This window comes from Apaloderma vittatum, unplaced genomic scaffold (genome assembly GCF_000703405.1).
Source record: "Apaloderma vittatum isolate BGI_N311 unplaced genomic scaffold, ASM70340v1 scaffold2909, whole genome shotgun sequence".
Classification (NCBI taxonomy): domain Eukaryota; kingdom Metazoa; phylum Chordata; class Aves; order Trogoniformes; family Trogonidae; genus Apaloderma; species Apaloderma vittatum.
In genome coordinates, this window is record NW_009734479.1 from 39,896 (window position 1) to 59,912 (window position 20,017).

Consider the following 20,017-nt stretch of genomic DNA (forward strand, 5'->3'; position numbering starts at 1 on the left):
TCTTGAATTTTTGACAGTCCCAGTCTCGTGCAAAGGGCGTCCTCCACCCTTCCGAAATTTCTGAGACTCAGCAGGTGTCCTACACAGTGCTACAAAGCCCCGAGTCATCCCAATTGATGTTCAAGGTCTCAATGTCTTTACTGACCACAGTTCTGAAAATGACAGTTGTACAATCATTTAACTGTGGCACCCACATTGCCTCTCTTCTTGAACTGAAGATAACTCTAGTATAGTTTCCACACAAGAGGGGAGGACAAAGCACTCATGAAGTTAATTTTAAAAAGTGATGGGAAATGGGCAATAATAGCCATACTCTTATTGCTTTCATCTAAACTAATTTCATAATTTTGAAAAGTATCAGTGGTGTTAGATGATGGAACAATTCAACATTTTTTGCTTACATGTAATGCACCAGCTCGGCTCAAATTTGTAGCTGGAGGCATTTAGAGGCAGTGGCATTAATCCGAGTTACTTCCTAATACTATAAATATGAACTTTGCTAGTTTCAAACTGAATATGTCCTTTAAGTAGTGTAATTACTAGAAAAAGTGGGCTAAATTTAGTTGCTTATAATTAAGCAAATGACATTTTTTCATTTCTAATATCTTCACACTCTTATAAAGTTATAGGCTCATTTTTAGCTCTTTATGTTTACCAAATGACATTTCAGAGTGAGATTTTTTCCCGTCTGATCTACTATGTAAAATATAGCATACAGAACTTGTTCTTATAAAGTTATTGGCTCATTTTTAGCTCTTTATGTTTACCAGACATTTCAGAGTGAGATTTTTTCCCGTCTGATCTACTATGTAAAATATAGCATACAGAACTTGTTCTTAAGCGTCATTTTCTTTCTTCTTTAACAGGTCAGGAGAGCGATTTCCTTGCTGTCCTCCATGACTATCCTTCAGCAGACATAAGCCAACCTATATTTCACGTAGGGGAAAAACTACGTGTACTATCAGAGTAAGTTGATCCATTTTGAAAAAAATTAGGTTTTGTTACAATTGATGCAAACCTGTTTTATGCACCTAGCTCAAGCTGGATGCAGTTCAGCCAAACCAACTGATTTTATAATTTGCAAGGTAGGATGCTTAGCCAAGGTGTAAATTTCCCTATAAGTTTAAGGGTTTAGGGTTTCAGATTGTCCTTTGATCTTTGGATTCCTCTGACATGGTTTCTGAAGCTGTATTCAGACTCTAAAGTAGGACTCAGAACAGAATTATGTTGTGAAAAACGATTTTGACAAAGTATCGTCCCCATATTAGTCAAAAACAGATTAAGAGCAAAAATAGTTTAATCACATAGAAGATTAATATGAATTTCTCTATGTCAGTTGTGTCTTTTATTTTCTCTCTAATAACTTCTTTACTATCAAGTCTTAGAACTTCACCCTATATTTAAGGCAACTCTAACGGAAAGAAAAAGTAGGTTTCGTTTTCTTCTTAGTTTTTTTCATTGATTATGAATTTTATTCGTGGAGGGATAAAAGAGGTTAAAGATTTCCCAGCCAGTTCAGCTCAAAAATTTATGAGCCCCAGAAAAAAGGAGGCTTAAAGGCACTAGTTCAGGCCAACCTTAGACATAGCGCAAATATTGCCACATACAAGGGTGAGGACACTTCTTGAAAAATGGAAGCCAGCAGCCCTAATATTCTTTTATGGACAACTTGCATCAACATGGAGTAACCTCCTCGAAGTCACTCAGCCCCACAGCTGCTGTGTGCACTGCTTAAACAGAAATGAAATATGTAATTTTCACAGTTGGTGGAGCAGATGGATTCAAGAAGAGGAAAGCAGATACATTCATAGCAGAGAAATCCTCTGAGGATTTCTAAATTCATAAAAAAAAAATAAATCTCTACCTGAGGAAGACATAGCATGAGATACATTTAGAGGACAGAAGTACTCAAGAGAAGTATCACAGACGATTGATGAGTTCTCAGACTCTTCTCCAGGCCACCGTGACCTACAATGGCTTTTGTCAGCAACACGATACCAGACTGCGAGGACCTTCAGTCCGACCCAGAATATGTGCAGTTATGTTCTGCTGACGAAGCGCTTTCCCTGCCTCCTTAAACCTAGAAGTCACGAGACTCAGAAAACACCACTAGATGAATTTTCTGCTGATGGAGAGCTTCCCTAAACCAGGGGAATTCTCTGGTAACTTCTAGCTGTTTAAACCTTGCTGCAGTTTGAGTAACATTCACAACACGATACAATTGCTTTAGCTTGGAAATTCCATCTTAAAGCCTCACTGCCAGCTTTCGACAGCTACAAACCCTCACACGTAACTACTTACCCTGTAACTACATATGCCTGTATAAATGGGAATTCTATGTGTGGTGTATCATATGCGTACACGAGTTGCATAGCATGAGCTACCAGGCAAACAACTTCTGAAAGAGCTAGGCTTCTGTAGCAGCAGTTTTCATCATGTTTGTCTGTCAAACAGTGATCAAGAGCTTCTAATAGTAAATAAGAGCCAAAGCAAGACTTGATGGGAACATTCCTTTTCTTGTTTTGAATCAGCTTGCTCAGAGATGACAAGACACTCTAATGTGCTATGCAAGGCAGTGCCCTAACAAAGGACCTGTTCATACCCAAGATGTGCTGATGTTAATAGGATCTGTTAGCTTGCAGACTCCTGCTGCACATAAGCTGTAGGTACAATCTTTTTCTCAAGTCATCCAAAGAAGCAGAATGCAGTGGTAGAGAAGCACAGCATGGCAAACCTGACCAGAGCACAAGAGATGAGGAGTCGCCACAGAGAAAGCAGCATGAGCAGGCAGCCCATAATCCTTTTATTACGACAGCTTTTCAGCCTTCTACCAAAGCAGTTATGTGGAGCAGCCACCGGCCCCACCAATGCTGCCAGGAACAGTATGTATGGAAACCTCACAGAAAACACAGCTCCTCACAGATATTTGTGACTGCTCTGGGTTAGTGGGATTAGATAAGCACCCCTGGCATAGTTTCTTAGTCTCCACACTTGTCAGGTATCTTTCATTACCAGATGAACAGCTGCATTTAGCTGGCAGTAGTCAAACCAGATGTCTTCCAACGGTCACCCCAATCTACATAATTTCTTTGGCTCCTGCCCCAGGAGCAATGCACTACTATGGTACTTCTAATCATCATAGGCACTTTTCAGGGTTTGTAATATTACATTTTGAAGAGACGGAAATGCAGACTGACTCTAATTTTTGTTATTTCAGTTCTTGGTTCATCCTGGGAGAGTTGCAGGGAAAAAAAACAACAACAAACCACAAAATAACCTAAACTTCTTGTAGATAATTTCTTGTCACCTGGAAATCTACAAATAAAATTTGTGGAGCCCTGAAATTTCCACCTCTGAGCAGCTGACACTTAGAATAATAGAATGTGTTGGGTTGGAAGGGACCTTGAAAAGTAATCTAGTCCAACCCCCTGCAGTAAGAAGAGACATCTCCCTTTTTCCCACAGCTTTTAATTTCTGGACCATGGCCTCAGCGCTTCTACCATGGTAGATTTAACCTAAGTGATTTCAACTCAGCTGATTTGACATACACTGAGGCTCTGGCCTACAGTCTGGATATTATTTGGAAGCATTTGTATGAACATCCACAAAACCATTCAAACACAAGACACAGTATTATTTAGATTCAAACTCTTAAAGGAAAAGGTGGAGAGAGCACCTCTGCACAAATCACCGAAGCTCTGCAGCATCACTGTGAAAATTCTTGTTACCCCGCCCTTCCTAAGGGGTTCAAAAGCCGAAACCGTCATTCAGTATCATGGCAAGAAACTAAGATAAATCACGGAGGAAAAAAAAAAAAAAACAAACCCATATGCCTATGAAACATAGTTTCAGCTATGAGGTCTTTTTTTATTGCAGACTAGTCAGCAGCTCACGGAAGAAAAGGAAAAGAGAAAACCATGAACCAGGTTCTGTTAGGCTGAAGAACTGTTCTGGGCCTGACAGGGTCCATTTGCTGAGTCTCTCTACCCTGATGTTACACAAACAACTACAAGGCTGTCCAGACACAGCATACTCAGCCATATACCGAATATCTTGGATACCAGTACAAGTCTAGCTGTGGGAAGGCAGAGCACAGCATGATTTAACCACTGAGTATTTACTCTTCTTCTTTTAACTACAGAAAAATATTTTATTACTTACGTAATTTAAATGGAACAAATGCAGCTTATTTCTGTGTCCAAATTTAATCCTCATGCAGGTTTAGAAATAGAGCTCCTCTAAATGAAACTTGTGTCCCTTTCTGAATACCTTGGTTCATGCACACAGACACAAGGCTATAGGCTAATGTGCATGTGTTAACTAATTTCTAAAATGAGGACAAGCCCTGAAAGTACATCAGAAAATATCCCTTGTTTTGCTTTCCCACAGTGAAGGAGGCTGGTGGAGAGTCCATTCCCTTACAACAGGTCGAGAAAACTATATTCCAGGAAAATATGTAGCAAAAGTTTACCATGGGTAAGTAAACACATTTACTATAGCCTTTCACACTGCGTTTCCACACGTACTGCCATGATTAGTTACTCAGTGTCATAATCAAAACAATGCTCATAGCGACCAGACAGACATTTTATTTGTTTCTAAATAGACAGTCTAAATAGTTCCTCTGAAATCTGAGAACACCAGATCCGTGTCTAAGTTTAGGAAAATCTGGATTTTAAATGCTGGAAAGGGTCAAAACCCCCTCAAATGTCATATAAGGTGTTTAAAACACTTCTGTGGCAGGGACTGATCTCTAATTTTAAGACATCGATGAAGAGACTCTATTCAGAAAGGATTTTTACTATTTGCAAAGAGTAAAATTTAAGCTAAAGTTGCTCATGAAAAACAGACAAAAAAGAACAAACAGAAATACTAATAAGTCATTCAAGAATGTAAACTCTTACACTGGAAGAACTAAGGAGGGTTCAAAGGTTTCTTGTTTCCCTAGACAGCAATCAGGGAAAAAAACCCTTTAAAGCACAACTTCGAAGTTTTTCTGGCAAAAGTTTTAATACCTGTTTAATTTTAAGCATATGAACTGTGAACTTCACTGTGATTTATTTAAGTGCTTAAATATTAAAATGCTTTTATATCTTCCTGAGATGATAGAGATGTTTTCCCAAAGACATGGCATAGACATAGTAACAGAAGCTGGTGTCTGAAGCTTTTCTGAGACCATTTTGCTGATAGCGGACTAGTTCAAACACACAAGAACAACTTTAAAATGAAGTGCCAGTAAATCCTACACCAGCCAAGCAAGCTTAGTTGTATAGTGAGACACAACGTGTGCCAAAATACAGCAAAGCACAAAGCTATGGTGAAAAAACATTAGGACAAATTCCATTTTCTCTTATCCATAAAGCCAATTAACCACAATGGCTAGACTGTTCCCTGTCATAAGTAGAATAATTGTATTTTATTTGGGGCTTATTTACAATTAAATACAATTTAGAGACAACAAAACTGGTTTAAATGAATTAGAAGGATTTTACTAATGCCACAGATATGTCATCAATAAACCACATGGATATGTTCTTAATAATTCAGATCAAGGCAGTTTGAAAAGCATTTTTTTGTTTTTTCTAATAAGTTAAAACCTTATTCACTCTTCTCTTAGTCTCACAAAAGTTAATGGAATTCAGAGAGCAAAAGTTTCTCCATAAACTGGGGAAATATACCTGGACATAGTTGAGAGAATAACTACAGAAAGCCACAGTGTTATTTTTGCAGTCACTTTTCCTGGCTAATGCCTCACTTTCATGGCCACATGCTGCTTTCCTCTTCTCTGGTGTCCAAATTTCAGAATTTGTTTTTTCCTGCTTCACAGCTGGTTATTTGAAGGGCTGGGAAGAGAAAAAGCAGAGGAACTTCTACAGCTACCCAACACCAAGGTCGGCTCCTTCATGATCAGAGAGAGTGAAACTAGGAAAGGTGAGAAAATATGATTATTTTTTCCCCTTGATCTCAGGCATTAACAGTTTTAGGGCTCTTTAATTCACTCTCTGTCCTGCTTCATATGGATCAGTCCAAAACGTGAAACCATATGTGACAGGAAGGTAAAGGCATCAGTACAGCATGCCAATCTTCACCAGTCACCTACATTAGATGCGGTGCTGGAAACAGGGTTAGCAGTGGCCCTGGAAAGTTCCACAGGAATCGGCACAAACAAGACACAGTTGTTCAAACACTGTTATTTACTTTGGTCGCACGCGAAGCTTATTAAGCTGTGGGACTTTTCAAATGAAGGAAAAGCCACAGATCTGTCTTGGTCCACAAAAGATTGCCTGAAAAACCTGTAAAATATATATCAAGCAGCGGGGGTGGCTGATAAGTGCATTTCCTACATGAACAGGTGGTTCTTTTGTTTTCTTTCTAAAAATGGTATGTGTTTAATTTTATTATTTTTCTTCAATTTCATTATCTTTCGTAGCAGTTCTGTTGCTACATGGGAATCGACCCATACATACTTTATGCTTCTATTCTCTTCACTGGGAACACATCTTTCATGGTGCAACATGGTATCTTCCCTTTCTCTGAAGCACCAGAACACATCCTAATATCATGATAGTATGGTTAGAAGGGAATAATAAATCATAGAGCGGTTTGGGTTGGAAGGTACCTCAAAGATCATCTAGTTCCAACCTCCCCTGCCATGGGCAGGGACATCCCCACTAGATCAGGCTGCCCAGAGCCCCATCCAGCCTGGCCTTGAACACTTCCAGGGATGAGGCATTCACAGTTTTGTCACACTTAAGAGTATCTATAAATCATACTGTATAAGTAGAAATTAGCATGGTCACTGAGTTTATTTTGGATCTTTCCAGGGCCTTTTAGATCATGCCACATCTTATGGATGCTCTGGTTGTGGTCACTGCTATCCATCCAGAAACACAGAATTACGCTTTACTGTAATTAGTTCTTCTCTTTCTCCAGGGTTGTATTCTCTGTCAGTGCGACATAGGCAAGTGAAACATTACAGAATCTTCCGCCTTCCAAATAACTGGTATTACATCTCTCCACGGCAAACCTTTCAGTGCCTCGAAGACCTTGTGAATCACTACTCAGGTAAAAAATACATCAGAATAAATATATTTTCCACTGGCAAATGTAAAACTATCTATGAAAGGTCCAGAACAAGAAATATGCTCATGTCTAAGGCATGCAACTACGGCCACAGAACAAGTAATGGAAATGTTTTTGGGTTATCTCTTTTACATTTTAATCCTAAATGCAAATTTGCTACCTTTAAGAGTACAATTGAAATCAACCCAAGAACTCAGCTAAATAAATACAGATTCTGCCCATATTAATATACGATATTGTGTGGCCACGCCAATAATATTATTTGGTTCAAATGCTAATGTCTAGCACTTCCTAGTCAACTTTCAAAAAAAATTTGGAGGTCAACACAGGCCAGGGATGCCAAGCCCTTCTCAGGGCACAGATACAGTCTAAGCTTGGGTGTACAAAAATATTAATATTAAAATATTAGTTCTGGGTCCCAGGGCCAGAGTCCCCACCCCTGGCTCACTTTGTTTACCAGCATGGACATGCTCCCTTAAGAGGAAAGGCTGAAGGAGCTGGGGCTCTTTAGCTTGGAGGAGGCTGAGGGGTGACCTCATTAATGTTTATAAATATGTAAAGGGAGAGTGTCAAAAGGACGCAGCCAGGCTCTTCTCAGGGATGTCCAGTGACAGGACAAGGGGCAATGGGTGCAAGCTGGAACATAGGAGGTTCCACAAAAATATTAGAAAAAACTTTTTCACTGTGAGAATGACAAAGCCCTGGCACAGGCTGCCCAGGGAGGTTGTGGAGTCTCCTTCTTTGGAGACGTTCAAAACCCACATGGATGCGTTCCTGTGTGACCTACTGTAGGTGATCCTGCTCTGGCAGGGGGGTTTAAATAGATGATCTTTCGAGGTCCCTTCCAACTCCTAACATTCTGTGATTCTGTGATGTCTGCCATTTCTTTATCTACCATATAGATGGACAGATAGCATCAGGACATACAAGACCAAGTTCTGCAATAGTATTTCTCTTAGGAACCACTACATCACACAACCTTCTCTGCAGCAGAAAATTCTTAGGAATGTTTTCAGTTTCTTCCTTAGTTCCTTTAGTTACTTCTTGTACTTTATCAGCAGAAGTTATCTCAAGGGGTTCAAGCTGTTAGCTCAAATCTAGATTCTACTGTCATTCTTGCTTATATCAGTCAAGTGGATAGCACCCATTTCAATAATAATTTTCCAAATTTATGGCAATTTAACCTGTGTCAGAGAGATAACTTGACAAACAATACTATTAAGTGGCTGCAGTTTTCATGCATTAAAATGAGAGTATTTTAAAATGAGGAAGGAAGATTGCAGTAAGTTAATTGCCTAAAAGTTACAAGAGAACAATAGATTCTGTGCTCTAATGGCTACTCTGCAATTTTAAAAGTGTGAATCTACCACATCTGCGTATTTCACAGGTAAATTAAGAAGTGTGTTGGCCAAAGAGTACTCTGATAAACTGGAGAGAAAAGACACTAAAAACATGCAAAAGAAATTTTCAAGCACAATAACATGAAGAAAGGACTGAGATTTTGGACAGGATGTTTTTGCTTGTTTTATTTTTCTACATTTAGTTAGCTCACTGAATTCAGTTAAGTGTGAGAATGCATGATTTTCACAACTTTCTTCCATTTAGAAAGAAACAATCAAAGCCTAAAATCTAGGGTGAGGACAAAACTTGTAACAATTAATATTTTTATTTGAGTTATAGAATCATAGAACAGTTTCGGTTGGAAGAGATCTTCAAGATCAAGTCCAATTTTTGTCCTAGTCCTATCAACACCACTAAACCGTGTCCCTCAACACAACATCCACCCCGTCTCTTAAACACCTCCAGGGACGGTGACGTAGTCACCTCCTTGGGCAGCCTGTTCCAATGGCTGACAACCCTCTCAGTAAAGAAATTCTTCCTAATATCTAACCTGAGCCTCCCCTGGTGCAATTTCAATCCATTTCCCCTCGTCCTGTCACTCTCCATTAGGGAGAACAGACCAACTCCCACCCTGCCACAATCTGCTTTCAGGTAGTTGCAGAGCCTGATAAGGTCTTCCCTCAATCTCCTCTTCTCCACGCTGAACAGCCCCAGATCCCTCAGCCATTCCTCATGCAACACATGCTCCAAACGCTTTACTAGCTTGGTAGCCCACCTCTGTACCAGGTCTAAGAGGAGACATAGTGAGACTTGGCTCTTCTCCTTCTCCCGCCACAAAATCATAGGGAATCTCACTCTAAAATAATACTTAGAGATATAAAACACCAATGTTCAGCCACAATGTTGCCTACTTGGGCAGAAGAACTTACGTAATGTTCCTAGCAGAGCAAGGAGAAGATGACAGAGAGAAGAAACATAGGTGAAAGTAGCATGTGAACCTTGACTCATTCTATAGCAATGTGCCACAGCAGAATAGGTGGCAATCCAACATGAGTGGCTGCATCTTGCATCTATTTGGCACTGTTTGCATGGCTGAGATGAAAGGAGGCAAAAGCAGAACTCACTGAGGACTCAGGAAATCTGGGTTTAAGTTCCTGCTCTGTCACAAACTTTCTTCTAGACTTAGGGCAAGTCACTTAACCTTTTTGGGCCTCAGTTCCTCACTTGTGCTGTGAGAAATATACCCCATGATAAATTAAAAGCAAAGATATGAGGAATGGAAAAAGCTAAGCCTGTGTTACAACATCCTTGCTGAAAACTAACAAATTACTACTACTTCTGCATCCATAAGTGTTTATCTGAGCATGCACCAGGGAAGAAAAACAGTGAAGGTAACAGTGAGCAAAGATTAACTGTCTGTGTATTCATTTCCCTATTCAGAAGTTGCGGATGGTCTCTGCTGTGTCCTTACAACACCTTGCCTTACCCAGTGCACTAACAACAACAGCGTAACAAATCAAGTTCCTCCTGTGGTCATGCGGAACAAAAACTTCAACTGGAGAAATATTCACAGGTACCACATACAACACAGGCTGCCAGAAACAATAAGGGGGTTTTCCAGCCTTGTATCTACTTGTACTTATGATACAGAAGAAACAGACATTTCTTCCTCCTGTGACCAGATAAGACAATCTACAAAGCTGCCGACAGCAGGTTAATCCATGAAAACTGGATGTCAAGCTCTTTAAATGATAAACTCAGTCTAACTTTGAAAGAAAATAGAGTTAGCATTCAATCACTTCTCCTACCCAGCTAAGAGTGTGGCCACATACGCAGTCCCTTTGGGACTCCTGAGTCCTCTTCACCAAGGAGCCAAGCCATAAAGCCCTGATGTGCAATGGCTCACAGGTGTGCCCCAACAGTCAGAAATTACTCCCCCTTGTTCACATGGTGGCCATCCATGAAGCAGCATGAGTGCGATGAACACATTATCCCAGCATAAATCACTCCTGCTGTGTCTCCTTCAATACACAGCCCAAGTCGAGGTTCATGAAATTTCTAATATCATGACTGCAACTAGAGAAAGTAGGTCAGGTTTCAGAAGCTAGTGAAACAACCACCTTCAGAAACAGAAGAGTCTTTTACTTTTGAAGTATAATTTTCCCTCCAATACACAAAATATATTCATTTGCCTACACATGCAAGAAAATTTTGTGCGGTATTGAGACCATTTCTCCTACAGATTAAAACGAAAGAGAGGAAGTATATAGATATTTCCTTTTCAGATGCTACTTAGATACTATTTCAGATGCTATTTAGATACTACTGTTGTACTAATTGTTTCAGAAAATTGCTGACAGAAATGTTTGATAATTTACGAGACAAATTTCTTTATACAACAAAATTAACATCATTTGGTTTAACAGCTGTTAATATTATACTAATAGGTTCAGTTCAGGTAGCTGAAATGGTGGTAACAAAATTTTGTTCTTTTAAAGGCTGGAGGTGACTGAAGATACTGCAAGCACCCTCGCAGCAATGGATGATTCTTGTCTCAGCTATGGCCTGAGGGAAAGTATCGCTTCCTATCTCTCCTTAACAGGGGATGACAACACTTCTTTTGCAAGTCCCAGAAAGAAGAAAGCCCAATCTCTTATATACACAGGGAGCAAACGTAAAAGTACCTTTCACTTGCAACCTACATACTACGAAGACTAAATGTAAGGCAACCAGTGGGGAAAAAAAACAGCAACTGATGGGTCAGAAGAGAAACCTAGAGCATCTCGTGGTCCTGCAGTCCTTCAACAACTGAGAGATGCAAGCACACCAGCTGATGAGCAAGTGCTGGCAATGCTTCTGCATCTCCTCTTCTGAATGTTACCCAGAGACATTCTTAAGGGTGCTATCACAACCACGGCATATACTGGGAATATCCCCAGTGCAGGAAAGTTAGAACTGCTCACAAGCAGGATAAACTGAGATAGAGTCTAAGTCAAGAGCCAAGTGAGGCAAATGACTCTTCATCATGAGTGATGCCCACCATTGCACAAAGGGGACTGCATAGGGAAGGGCTAACTACAGCTCTAGAACTTAAATTCAGTCTTACTCTGATATTCTCCACAAGGCTGAAAACCATCTTTACAGAATCTACTTACATGGAGAAAAGGAGCCTTTTTCTTCTACATCTAGAATCACTTATTGTCATTGACTAAGAGTCAGAAAGACATCAACAACTGCAAGAAAGTATCCAACATCTGACATCCAAGAAACACCTGATTATAGTGACTCTATACTTCTGTCAATTTTACCTTTAAGGGAAAAAATGAAAGTCAGTGACTTTCCAAGTGACATTTAATTCAATGGCTGGTGATGACCTCCAGCGTCACAAATTTAAGAACAGTCTTAGCTCACTGAGAAAAACAGTTGCTGCTTAGCACTGAGCTGGGAGTACAGTATATCCAAAAGCATAACTCAGCTGCTCATAGTCTAGCAGATATAAAACTAAAAAAAATGGGGTTTAAGTGAAAAGCAAAATACAAAAATATCACAGCTAATTGCAAAGGTAAGCTTGCAACGCTCTGACTTTTTATGTGTAGAGGACCAGATTTTAACCTCATCTCCTGAAGGCACTCCCATATTTATGTGTAATATTTATAATAATAGTAGCTTTTTAAAATAATTAAACTATGAGACCAAATCAACAACAGTGAATGTTAAAGAGTTTTCTGAATTTCTTGTCTGAAGAGACTTATGTCAAATAATAGTTATGTCACATTTCATCAAACTGCTTAAAAATTTGTAACTGTGTTCTTTGAAATTTCATGAATTAGAGAAATTTTCTATATATGTATACCCTTTGCTAAATGATAAAGGGGCAACTAGAATGATCCTTTGAACCTGACTTGTAATTGCTTTCTAATCAAATAGTCACATTTGGGGGTGTAAAATGCTGTAGTCTATGTTCTTGAGCTGATACCTTTTCAATCTAATACTCTGTCATAAATTTTTGCACATATTTGAGTAACGAAGATTTGAAGCTATAAGGAATTTGGGGTTTATATATATATGTAATTTCTTCTGTAAATACCACTTAGCACATATTTATGTGCTCTTTAGATTTTGTAACATCATTTGCACTAGCAAGAGAGAGTAAGAGATCAAAATAGTCTATTTAAAAAAAATATTTCAGAACTTAAAGGACGAATGTAATTTGGCTGGTAAACATTAAACACCACAAAGCAAAATGAATTCAGGAACTCTGGACATTTGTATAATCTCATTATTGTTACTGATCATTAATATTTTGCGGTGACTGCATTCTATCCAGTGAAAGGTATATGGGGAGCATTACAGATTTCTGTCATGACTTGTATTTATTCATTAAAATAATACACAGTAGTTACTTTGTTTTACTTTTAGAAAATGGAAAATCTAGCATGCAACTAGTGCAAACACACAGTCTTGCACTGGCATTGCCAGAGGTGTCTTTGACAGAATGTAACGAAAGAATCCAAGACCCCTTACAACTGGTCAGCACTTGTCACATGGTCTGTAGGAAGGGGATAAGACATGTCCTGATGATGGCAGGTTCATGCAACCACAGACCAGGTCGGAAGGGACCTCTGGATGTCACCTGGTGCAACCCCTTCGCTCAAACAGGTCCACCTAGAGCTGGTTATCCAGGACCATGTCCAGACGGATTTCAAATATCACCATGTCTAGAGACACCACAACTTCCCTGGGCAACCTGTGCCGGTGCTCATTTACCTTCACAGTAAAGATATGAGAGGATGACAAAAAATTTATGAATTGTGCCATAAGGGATGACTGGATTTCACAATTATGGGGAAATTCTGTGAGGTCTGGCCATTTCTCACAAATAACTGAAAGACTATATTTGGGACATTTTGGTAAGTACAATCTTGCAAGTGCTGACAACACCAAGGCGATTCTATGCAAATCTGAGATTAATCAAGAAATGGCAACAGAAATCCCAAATTTGGGTAAGGATGTAGCAAAACTGAGACCAACAGAGGAAAAAGTAATCAGACACGGTTGGTTGGTTTGAGAGAGAATGAGGCTGGTAAAGAAGAAGAAAACGAGGTGGGAAAAGGGAGAAGAAAAGACGATCCAAAGGGGAGCTAGTCAGGCATATTTAGGGTTCATGTCAGACAGCTCTGCACCTGATGGCAGTAGTTCTCACTAAGGCAATAAATCTGGTCTTACCACCCATTGGTTGACCTGCTTTCATGGATGGGAGGGTCTCAGTGTCTTCCCTTGCACTGGATAGAGAAAGCCTGGAAGCTCTCCTCCTGACACCTACCAGGGAATGCCTGAAGGGAAAACCTACCGTATCTGCCCTTCATCCCTTGGATCAAAAGATGAAGTGAAAAATCAAGCTAATACTCTTAAATAATTTAAAACAAGACCATAATCAACGAGATCATGATCACACTACTGAAAAAATGTTATAAAAAGTCTTCACGACAGCTTTGGATTGATTTTGAACAATCTTATTTCAGATCTGTTCCAAAGAAAATCTATTATACAGCAGACATAGGAAACTCAAAAGCATTTTGCTATTTCAAGTGCATGTTTTCTTATAGAGAAAGTTTCATACATCAAACTTCTCTACATGCAAAGAAGTAGTCTCATTTTTTTATGCATGACCCAAACAAGAAGCACAAAACTAACTTTTGCAGAAAAGCTGTATTGCTTCATGGGATTTTCCCTCAGGAAAGCTATATCTGGTATATATTCTCGGTTTCATGATTCTCAGACTGTGTGCACCTCCTTTTTTTTTTTTTTACAATAAAATTAAAAGTATGCAGTTATTTTGGTGTCTTGGAAAAAAATAAGACATGATCCTTTATAGGAGGTTTAGGTGAGAAATCTGAGTAAACCAACAGTTGTATCCTGCATCACTTCATCACATGCACACGCAAGCAAAAAACCACATATTTTTTAAGCCGCTGCTATTACTGCTTGCTTTTTATTTTATCACTGTATTCCACAAGAAATGCACTAAATGCACCGTGACACTGCAAGGATTGATACTTAACAGCACTTTGAAATAAGTGGAGATCCTGCTTTTGCCAATACAGTGGTCTCCACAGTCCCAGGAAGAAAATTGTTGTTACAAACATTAGATTAGTGGGAAGAGCTGATGTACCTGCCTGCTCACTGCACTTACCACTGTTTTCCATCTGTCCTGCTGCAGGAGAAAGGAGGAGTTCAAACATTACTTTATAAAAGAAAAGATGCAACGTGGAATCACACTCCAGAAAAAATTATAAACAAAGAGGTCCTTGCATTTCCCTTCCATCAGTTGCTCAGCCAGTACATTGCACTCTAACAGCTTTCACATCCTGAGCCATGCCAGTAAATGGTTCATGATTTCAGAGAAAGATGAAATTGTACTGATAGAAAAGGACTCTGGATCTACCAACAAATTAACTGCTATGGCAAGAATGGAGTAAAAATCTAGAAACTGTGTGAGGAATCATCTGAGGACACAGAAAACCAACTACTGAACAGCAATTTTCAACCACTTCCCTTGCCTTACCTACTAGAGTGACACAAATAAAATAACCTCATTGAGACATGGGGATGTCTCAACAGGCAAGTCTCAAATGTCTCAAAAGGCAAGTATGTTTCCTGGAGCAAGGGCACACTGAAGAATAATCAAGTAGTGAACAGAAATGTCATTATTTTCAAGGCAAAACTGCATTTACTTGGGCCTTAGGTTTCTTGGACCTAGCGTTCTGTTCTTTTGCTCACTGATCCAAGTCAACACTGCCAGCAGAGAGGTCGTTTTGTCCAAGTACCGTTTCTGCTGGATATATAAACCGCCACCGAAGATCAAGCCTCATTTCAGAGCACACTGCTCTCATCTGAGGCTGTAAAGATCAATGGTATATCAATACTGACAAAGCTGATCTCAGAGTCCTGGGTGAAGGACTGTAAAAAACCATATCACTTGAGGTGACTGAATATGGTCCAAGCTGACAGCAGACAAGCTTGTGGCTAAACAGTTTTTTAGGCTCTCTCTGAAACTTGCTTTTTCTTTTAAATTAAATTTGTCACGAGATCAGATAGAATGATTGGATACTTTAAACCTGCGGATGTTTGGCTCATCAGTTTTAGAGTATAAAAACTGCTGATCAACAACCGTATTTATGGAATGGAAACTAACCTGCTGTACCTGTAAATTATGAAACAAGTCTATTTATATATACACAAGAAACCACAGTGACGAAAAGCAGATTCTTACTATGACTAAATCAATCACCAAAGTGCATCTTGTACATCCTTGTGAAGCTCCTGGAGACAGTAGCCACAGGTGAGATGAAAAATAACTACAGCAATAACAGCAATATTAGTGCTGCCGAGGCATGGATCAAATAAAAACAGCACGCTCACACCACAACATCCTAAGGTCTGTAACCACATCCTTTCACAATGAAGTTGAAGTGGCAGGAATGGAACTCACCATCAACAACACCCTCCTGAAGAGGTTCGTACTCGCTGTCTCTGTGAGCAGGTGAATGCTGGTAACATCTGCCCCACCACGGTCGGCTCCTAGACAAACCTGGCTTGGATCTCCTCCGAAGCTAGCAATGTTCTGCTGCACCCATTTCAAAGCTGCCAGTTGATCCAAAAGGCCAGCATTTCCAGTTGCCTCAGAAGAACCTAGTGCAGAAATTAAATAGATAGATCTGAAAAGAAATAAATCTATAAACACTTGAAGTCTCAATAAAATGTTACATTTTTAGAAGCTCTTGAAGCTGAACTGATACCAGAGTTTAAATGTGTGAGGTGGTCTCTTCCAAGGTCATCACTTTACAGACTGTATTTCACCACCCCACTAGACATCCATGGAGCTCCTTAATTGTCTGTCCTGATGACAGAAAAGTAATACTCTAACTCGTAAGCTGCATTTGGACACTTCAAGGAAAGAGATTTTAAAACAGGGTTAAGTATCCATAAATCCAGGCCACGAGATTATTTTTCTCCATAAGTAGCTCAATCTTAAAATGAATTAAAGGTAATCAAAAAATTAGCATGTTTGCCAAATTCTCAGGTTGGAAGGGACCCAGAAGGATCATCAGCTCCTTCCCTTGGAATACATCTAATTGCATTTTCATCCTTCTTTTTACACTCACACTGATTAACCATTTCTAAGTCACATTATCTTGCACTTCTTTACACATGTACAGATATTATTTTATAATTTATAATATCTCTACATATATTCTTTGAAATTGACCTACTTCTAAATGATAGAGATCTGATTTATATATAGTCATACTTTGGTTCCCATGAAAACAAGAGAAAAATAATTAATCATGTACTCAATTATCGCCACTGAAGGGTGGTCTTTTCAACACCAAGCAGTGGTAACTTGATACTTTGATTAATAAGAAACTAATGCTGGAAGCATCCAATGATGCACACCCATAGGCAAGATGAATTTTGTATCTACAAAAGCAGAAATAATTAATTCCTACAGTCCATAAAAAAGAAATAGACAATGCTTATTCACTGTTTACTTCTTTTTAATCCACAATGAGCCATTTATTTTTAATGATTTTAAATTCTCCTCATTTAAAACTTGGAACAAAGAAAAACAAGTCAAGACAGAAAATCCAGGAATAGAAACACAGTTGAAACTATTTGTTTCTTCCATTGCCAAGACCAAACAGTACAATTTTAAAGTAAGGGTAGGCTCAGAAGACAGTGAATCAAAATGAACAGATATTGGAATAAAAAGGTGCTACTTTGTGGAGAGGTAGCCCTGTCTCAGACAAAGAGTAATTGAAAGAATACATCCTGTGGTAGATATTCTGTGATATCCATAGATCTACTGTAATGCATTACTGAGATAGCAGAGACACCAATTTAAGCAGCAGAATAGAATATAGATGACCAGATTATTGTGAGCCTTGCAGTTCTTACAGATATCTACATTACAAAAGCCAACACTATACATCTTCTTTCAGTAAGACAGACAAGAACTAAATGGCCCCAAAACCTACAGTCTTCCACCTATAGCCATAGTTTCGAATGATCAAGGCAAGACACAGCCGTGAAGGAATAGAGAAAAAACTTCCCCTGCTTTAGTTTTCAGGGTTTTTTTGAGTTTGTCCTGTACACCATGACCAGTTTCCAGGGTTCTCAATGCATTAATAAAACCCATCTACGGTGTTAAAAAGGAAACCTTGTTTCAAGGGTTTGCTGTATGCCACATGAGACGACCCCAGAGGAAGTGAAATCCATGTAAATGCTTTTGTCACACAATGTGCCCTCTACTGGTATACTAAACAAAAAGATCCTGGAGGGAAATACAACCAGTCCATTTTGCCCTGGCAAAAATCACAACCAGGTTGTGAATTCTACCACACTGGTAAACAGACGTATGCATGGACATTGACAGTAGTCAGATCAAAATAAACTTGTCTGCCAGGAATATTTTCTGCTGCTTGAGGGATAGGCCTGGACATTAATTTCATAAAGAGTCTTTTTGCAGGAAAAGATCACATTCCTAGGGACCACAGGGGAATTAAAAGACACTGGTGTTCAGAAGGAAGCAAACAATGACAAACATATGCACTTCTGTTATTACTAAGCTGGAGAAGAACAATAGTGCTAAATTTAAGCATTAAAATAATCCTGGTTTATATGACTTCATGAATATTTAAAAGAATCAAGTCTAAAAATACAACTGACGATTGTCTTCGCCGTGGTCTCAGCATCTATATCACTGGCAACTCACCCTAAATTTTCTGGGTGCAAAGCGAGAAGTTAAGGCACTAGTAAAAATCTGCATCACTTTTTGCAACATTAATGAGTGATAGCAAACTAAATTAAACATCCTGTATACTGAGAATCATAGAAGGTGTTGGGTCGGAAGGGACCTTTAAAGGTCATGTTGTCTAACCCCCAATTGAGCAGGGATATCTTTAACTAGATCAGGGTGCTCAGAGCCTCACCAAGCCTGACCTTGAGTGCCCCCAGGGGTGAAGCCTCTTCCATCATCTCTCTGGGCAACCTGTTCCAGCATTCCACCACCCTCACTGAAAAGAACTTCTTCCTAATGCCTAATCTCAACCCACTCTACTCTGCTTTAAAACCAAAGCCCCTCATCCTGTCACTACGTGCCCTTGTAAACAGTCTCTCCTCATCTTTCCTGTAGCTCCATTCAGGTACTGGAAGTCCTCTCTAAGATCTCCCTGGAGTTTTCTCTTCTCCAGGCTGAACAACCTCAACTCACTCAGTCTGTCCTCGTGGGGGCGGTGTTACAGCCTTTTGATCATTTTTGTGGGCCTCTTTTGGGCGTGTTCCAACAAGCCCACATCCTTCTTGTGTTGAGGGCTGCACAGCTGGGCACAGTATTGCAGGTGAGGCCACACCAGAGCAGAGTAGAGAGGCAGAATCACCTTCTGGACCTTCTGGGCTGCAAGCATACTCTGTTGGCTCATGTGCAGTTTTTGTCCACCAACACCCCTAAGTCCTTTTTCTCTGGGCTGCTCTCTAGCACATCATCTCCCAGCCTGTATTGATAATGTGGATTGCCCCAGCCCGGGGTAGGACCTTGCACTTGGCCTTATTGAACCTCATGAGGTTCATATGGGCCCACAAGAAGAGTAAGAGCTCTTTGATTCCTGTAAAATCCCTGTCAATGTGAGACCAAAACAACTACAAAATTAACTAAAAAAGCCAAAGAAAAAAAGGAAGTATTTTGCTTTCACTAAGCTTTCCCCTCTAAAATCTCCATCTAACTTCTTTATTTCTAGTTTTGTAATTTATGACAAATCAACATGAGAGGAGATTCAGCCCTTTTCTTGGACAATGAAACTGATATTTTTCAGTGGATCATAACGTTTGTTTAGAAGACTTCAGAGCCTTCTAACAGTCCTTCTGCCGATGTTCTCATAGTCCTAAGGATGAATTCCTGCTCCCTTTGCAACTGATGGTAAAACTTCCAAAGGACCAGGATTTGTCCAAGTCTTTCAGTAGGAATGGAAACATCCCTGGTGTACTATTATGGATTTGGTTTGAGAAAAACTCTTACAATATTTGACCCAGCTTGACAATATTCACCAAAAATCCCCAGTAGCTACTGGTTATGTCCAGAAGGAGTCACAGGTACTCTGTTAACCTATGGTGGGCCAAAGAACAGACAGAACAAAGAGCAGTGGAACAAAGAACATTGGGATCATTTCTCAAAGGAATAAGTATGACTGAAAATACATGCTGGCAGGGAGCTTGGTACAGACATACCACAGCTTATCAATCCTACATGGACTAAAGGGGACATAAAGGAGACAAGAATGTGGCATTGAAGGGATTTTTAGGGGTACCTGTGAATGTGACTCTTAGCTTGTTCCAGTGACTCTTGAAAAGAGCTTTTCCAATTCACTTCAGTAACCTCTGGAGCAATAGGATTTTCTCAAATGCACACCAAGGATTCCCCAAAGGGGAAGAGGCCAGGAAGGGCTGCACTTGTCTGCATCTCAACAGTACAGAGAAGGAGAAGGTCCCTGGCCACTCCCTATCTGTAAAGGACCACCTCTCTCTGAAGGTTTGCAGG

The 20,017-nt window shown here is 39.7% G+C and overlaps 2 protein-coding genes across 2 annotated transcripts in view; one reads left to right on the forward strand and one right to left on the reverse strand.

The window, feature by feature from the left end:
* The window catches only part of SLA (Src-like-adaptor), a 16,367-nt gene extending 5,213 nt beyond the window's left edge, over positions 1-11,154 (forward strand). Inside the window, exons 2-7 of the mRNA XM_009876275.1 lie at positions 867-966; positions 4,390-4,476; positions 5,828-5,931; positions 6,934-7,065; positions 9,865-9,997; positions 10,923-11,154. Coding sequence (XP_009874577.1) covers positions 867-966; positions 4,390-4,476; positions 5,828-5,931; positions 6,934-7,065; positions 9,865-9,997; positions 10,923-11,142 — 776 coding nt within the window. The 3' untranslated portion in view covers positions 11,143-11,154. The remainder of the gene's footprint in view (positions 1-866; positions 967-4,389; positions 4,477-5,827; positions 5,932-6,933; positions 7,066-9,864; positions 9,998-10,922) is intronic.
* The window catches only part of TG (thyroglobulin), a gene marked incomplete at both ends in the record, with an annotated part of 111,186 nt that overhangs the window by 33,291 nt on the left and 57,878 nt on the right, over positions 1-20,017 (reverse strand). Inside the window, 1 exon segment of the mRNA XM_009876276.1 lies at positions 15,917-16,116. Coding sequence (XP_009874578.1) covers positions 15,917-16,116 — 200 coding nt within the window.